We start from the raw sequence: 5748 nt of genomic DNA, 5'->3' as shown, positions 1-5748 counted from the left end.
TATGACGTGTCTGAACGGACAAGGAATGTATTGTCGAACTTGTGAACTGTCTGGAGAGTACGACTACTAATATATGAACCTAATATTAATAATTTTGTAATAATATATAAATTAGTTCGCATCGGACGACTAAACTGGAAAGAGAAGGAGAGATGTCCCGTACAGCCTTTTTGCTTAACGCTTTGTCTTCCATTGTTTCTGGCGTGCATCATTAAAGAAGGAAAAAATGTATGTAAAATGAAACTCGAAATTAGGGAAAAGATCATCACACAGACATAAGTCACTTTGGTTCACAAGGTACGACAACACACGTCTCGTCAGACTACCGTCGCAGGTCAGTGGCCTTGACCTCCGGCACTACGTCGTGGGGTGTTAGACGTCCTCTTTGACGGCTCCTGTACGACTGGGACCGGTTCTGGACTTCTTGTTGTCGGACCGTCGCGTCTTGTTAGTAGTTCGTCCTGTTGGTCCATGGACGTGTTGTGTGGATGTGTGTATGTCTGGATGTGTGTATGTGTGTATGTGTGTATGTGTGTGTGTGGATTGGTGTGTAGTGTGGAGTCTGTCTGTAGTGTGGTATGTATGGAATGTGTGGACAGGCAAAAATTTCGTGAAGGACAAGGGAACAAGGCCCTTCAGTTCCAAAGTGACTTACAACAAAAATCCAACAATTGGACTTTATTCCTGACACCAATTGTGCTTCGACTTCTAAAAATTTGTAAAACAAGATGCTGTATTATATGCAGTCGTTTAATGTGGTGGACTACTTAAGTTTTGACACGCTAAACGAGTGTTCACCAGTTTATTCGGCGTGTTGTAATTTCTCTCTGGTGGAAATCGAATCGTCCCACCTGCCACTTCAGTACCAGGCCGACATCAAAGAGAATTATCGGTGTAATCGGAGGAAAATCGAATCGCCACCACTGCACCCTTCAGTACACTGTGCACGACATCAAAGGAAATCATCGGGTTGTAATGGCGGTGGACAATCGAATCGCACCACCTGCACCTTCAGTAACCTGGCACGACATCAAGGAATATCGGGATGTAATCGGTGGAAATCGAATCGCCACCACTGCAACTTCAGTACACTGGCACGACATCTAAGAAATATCGTGTTGTAATCGGTGGAAATCGAATCGCCACCACTGCAACTTCAGTAACACTGGCACGACATCAAGGAAATATCGGGTTGTAATCGGCGGAAATCGAAATCGCCCACCACTACACTTCAGTACACTGGCACGACATCAAGGGAAATATCGGGTTGTAATCGGCGGAAATCGAATCGCCACCCACTGCACTTCAGTACACTGGCACGCGACATCAAGGAAATATCGGGTTGTAATTCGGTGGAAATCGATCGCCACCACTGCTCTTAATACAGGAAATATTACAATCTAAAAGTGAAGTCTTTAGGTTTTCATCAACATTATACAACCCTAATAGGACGACAGATTCGTAGTAGTTGGACAGGTAGGGGGAGTCTGAGACCTCGGTCAGCTACGCAGTCCGGCTACACTTGAAGCTCTTCGACTTCTGCCTTCAGCCTTCGCAGACCTCGTCGGTGTGGTTCTTTTTTTTCCAGAGCACTTGACCGACGACACGACTACGAGTAGGAGCAGAGGGAAGAGGAAGTAGTCGTACCTAGGAGAAGTAGTCTTAGAAGGGGGTCTCGACGCTACCTACTGGCAGTTGGAGGAAGGGGGGGGGGCTTAGAATCACCGAAGAGGAAGGACACATTGCGTCGCCTCTACCTGACCTTTGTATACGTGAAAACTTTTACTTCATAGAAGGATCCCGGCACCTCCAAATCTTTGCACCCCTGTCCGTATATATACTAGGGATGGGAACGATTAATCGAATATTCGAAATCATTCAGGTATTCGAATATAAGTTATGAATATTTTTATTGTAATTTCTTTTTTGGTTTGTTTTTTGGGTGGGGTGCACAAGTTGATTACATATGATTAAATGGAATAATCCCATGTATACGACAGTGCCATAGCTAAGTGTGTTAGGTCTAAAGGTGTGTGTTGCTCCGCTCACCGGTCCCTCACAGCGGGCAGAGCTGCAGGTGCTGATCTCTCTCTCGCGTCCGGTTATACTTCACTCGCGTTTATGTCCAAATCCATCAGATCTAGCTAGTTCTAGCTAATGATATTGCTGCTGCCCCTCCCTACACGCAGATCACGCGGACTCAAACCTCATCTTATGCCCACATTCCAGCTGAGAGGGTCTTCTCTACAGCTGGTCTGATTGTGAATCGTCTCCACACCCCCCTCTCCCCTGAGTAGACATGCTCATTGTCTTAAAGAAGAATGAGTATTGAATAGCTGCATTCTGTGCATAAGCCCTGTTATAGGTTGTTGATCTCTGTTGTCATGGGTTACGTTACCCTAACCCGTTATGCTGTTCGTGTATGATCCCTCTTTCATTTAAAAACCAAGTTATGTTTTAAGCATGAAAGCTGTAGGCCTATAGCTGTCAGCTGTTCAAACTGTGATCACCAGTTCAATACATTTGACAAACTCGACTTGGTTTTTATAATTATTGGAACATGTATTTATTTATTTTTCAAAATTAAAATGTTTTTCCCACATTTGTTGTTGTTGCTATAGGATATGTACATTTCGGTTAACCATTTTTTTGGCGCTTAGAAAAACATGTCTTACCTTTGCCTGACAACCCCTGTAACGACAGAAAAAAAAGGAAATCTAGTTGTTGTTTTTTTACACATTTGTTAACCAGCATTTTGCCAGTAAATGGTGAAAGTTGACTAGGAACTTTAGAATATTAACAAATATACAAAATATAACATCAAACTTGTGTAAACAGTTAAGACAATGTAAATTGTGTATGACAAAACCTCCACATGTGATTTCATCTTGATTTGAATCCTTTGACACACATTTGTATTTTGAACTATTACCTACTGGCAAATTATCCATATTTTAAATTGCTATTCATATTGTTGTGTTATTTTTGTAATGTACGGTGTTTGTCTGATCGTACCGTGCCGAGCAGCTCGTCCCTCATCTCTCCGGTGCATCGTGCCTTCGTCTGCATGTGGACCGTTTTAGAGACCGGCATCCTCTCATTGGCTATCGTTGGGGTTCGTCCGGGGGCGAGGAACTGATTGGCTAAAGCCTTCTCTGTCGTTGAAGACTGGGAACGAGAACAGGAGAGACATGAGATCATGAAACAGCAGAAAAACTCAAAGGATCAATTCACGTTTCATGGTATTAGTTAGTTTTTAGGATATACAGTTCAAATAACTATTAACGCTAACACAGAGTGGACTTCTGTTTTGAACATAAATATCAAAGTGCAAATAACGCATCCAGCAAATAATGGGAAATCCCAATAATCTTGATATTATAAGTTTGTAAAATATAAACACTGACCAGTTTGTCTGCCTCAAGAAGTCCTTTCAGGAAGTCTACTTTTCTCATGTATTCAGTCAGTAATTCTGCAGTGGGTTTGCTGTGGAAAAAAAACGTGTTATCGACTTGTGGGCAATAGAAATAAGTGATATAGAAAACATGAAGACACTCGAGCGATAATATAATAGGGATCTTACCTCACGCTTTTCCTCAGAGCCACCATCATCTCCTCCAGAGCACCGACATACTACAGGACAGAAAACACAGGATTGTATGTCAGCTGACAACAGTTTGGATGTTTATACAGTAAAGACATAAACTTGACATTAATTAAGCTCTGCCCCTTTGGTTGCATCTTCATTGCATAAGAAATCTAAGAGAGAGCAGCTCTAAGGACTACACGTTTTAAGATGGGGAAATTCAGGAGTATTTAAATAACCTGTCCAGATGTTAATCGTGGCTGTCAACTACTTCAAATGTATTAATGATTAATAATAAAACCTAGAAATTAGGCTGTGTGGAATATCACAGTGATATACAACTTAACATTTAACTCGACTAGTTGTGGTTGTTGGTTAGGGGCTGGTGAAGTTAATAGTCAAATTATCAAATTTTATTATCCAAATACAACCTTTGGAATATAACAATACAAATGGTTTGGTGTATACACCTGGAGTAAATTCACAAGCTACCCTGCAGTATACAAAGTCATTCAAACTAGCTGCACCTTTACCAGCTTTGAGAACACTTTCATGATCAATCATTATAAAACATATTATATATATTATTCTGAAAAGGTTGGACCAATCTGCATGCATGAGTATTTTTATGCTAATACTTTTACTTCAGTAACCTTTTTGTTCCAGGACTATTACTTGTAAGAGAGTATTCCTACACTCGGGTACTTCTACTTGTATATAAGTACAAGACCTGAGTACTTTTTCCAACTCTGAATATGAGTAATATAAGTATATTTAAGTTAAAGCTATGGTCACGACTCCATTGCACCAATTCTAACTGTTGACCGTTGGTGACTGTTAATGTCTGTTAGCTGTCTTTAATACAGTAAGCTAACTTAAAAAGGTTAGCAAAACAATCTGCAAGTCAACTATACAGCTGTTAATGTTTTCATTTTAATATAATATTTGGACGTGTTTCAGAGGATACAAATGCCAACATGACAGAAAACAGTGTCGGTGTTTCAGTGACGACGTGGCTAACAGACAGCCTGAGCTAAGAGCTAACAGCTAACAACAACAGTCATGCTAACTCTAGCTTAACAAGGTCAGATAAAAACAGGTCCGAACGAAAATATTTTATTTTAAATCTTCTCACCTTTTCTAACCTCCATTCTGCTTCTCCTCGTTTCTCCGACGCTATAGACTCACAGCGGGACAACAATCTGATAAAATTGATCTCCAGTCTAGAAGCCATGTTTGAAGCTGACAGCCGCAGTAGCAACGTCGAGGTGGAATGACGTAGGCGGAGCGTCACGGTACACTGGCCAATCAGAATTATTAAAAATGTATCCAGACAGTGAAACTAATTCTGATATATATATTATATTATATGAATTAAAATATAATATAACGATAATAACAATTAAAAAAACAATAAATACAAATAATACCATTATATTTTGTGGTTTTATAATAATTATTTTTAGGAGGGATTTTAATAATTAAAAGGTAAATAATATGAATATACAGCTAGTAAGCATCACTGTCCAACTTTTTACATTCAATATAAATCACATCAAAGATCTTCTCATGTACTCTTCTGGCCCCTGAGTATAGTTTTTAAGTTTAAGTTTGATCATTTATAAAACGACCTCATGCTTAAAAAATGACATCCATGAATTGTTACTTCCAGGTTTCTTTAATATCAGAAATCACAGTTTTTCATAACGTGTGACCTTATGACTCCCAAATGGAGACAGCATTGTGTTACAACACTGGATAGCTATGGCAAACACACTTTATTTATGGACATTAATAACTTTTCTATATAAATAATACTTGAAATCAATGCAGCATTTTATTACTACACTGGACGAGTATTACATACCTTGTTTTATTAGATTTTGACATGTTTGAGTGTGTGGTAAAAATAGTTATGCATTGATTCAGAGGTTTGATTTGAAATTGAATTATATATTTAAGTTGACTTTAAAGGAAATATTGATACTTATATGAACACATACCTGCTGATCCTGAAGGGGGGTCTTCCTGTGTCTCCTCCAATTTAAAACCCACGTTTATTTCCCCTTGTTCCTGAAAAGGTGCATGTGGGTTCACTTCGGTTCAACTACTCTCCGGCAGCATGTGAACAAATATAAAAAAATATTTAGCCATGAGTGTTT

At 39.4% G+C, this 5748-nt stretch overlaps 1 protein-coding gene across 1 annotated transcript; it reads right to left on the bottom strand.

The window, feature by feature from the left end:
* Positions 1-2603: 2603 nt before the first annotated feature.
* use1 (unconventional SNARE in the ER 1 homolog (S. cerevisiae)) lies at positions 2604-4843 on the bottom strand. Its single transcript, XM_010780088.1, has 5 exons — positions 4722-4843; positions 3584-3633; positions 3408-3486; positions 3016-3168; positions 2604-2691 (listed from the first exon to the last, which is right to left on the bottom strand). Exons 1-5 carry the CDS (start codon positions 4818-4820, stop codon positions 2638-2640), a joined length of 435 nt encoding a protein of 144 aa, XP_010778390.1. The 5' UTR covers positions 4821-4843; the 3' UTR covers positions 2604-2637.
* Between the last annotated feature and the right edge of the window lie 905 nt (positions 4844-5748).

The sequence above is a fragment of the Notothenia coriiceps genome, unplaced genomic scaffold, assembly GCF_000735185.1.
Source record: "Notothenia coriiceps isolate Sejong01 unplaced genomic scaffold, NC01 NC01_scaffold00021206, whole genome shotgun sequence".
In the NCBI taxonomy this organism is placed as follows: domain Eukaryota; kingdom Metazoa; phylum Chordata; class Actinopteri; order Perciformes; family Nototheniidae; genus Notothenia; species Notothenia coriiceps.
This window is presented reverse-complemented; position numbering and strand designations above follow the sequence as displayed.

Coding starts and splice junctions, on each gene's coding strand:
- use1 (XM_010780088.1), bottom strand. CDS start 4,820: ATGGCTTCTAGACTGGAGATCAATTTTATCAGATTGTTGTCCCGCTGT. Junction 3,487..3,583: donor GCTCTGAGGAAAAGCGTGAG/GTAAGATCCCTA, acceptor TTTTTTCCACAG/CAAACCCACTGCAGAATTAC. Junction 2,692..3,015: donor GGGACGAGCTGCTCGGCACG/GTACGATCAGAC, acceptor CTGTCGTTACAG/GGGTTGTCAGGCAAAGGTAA.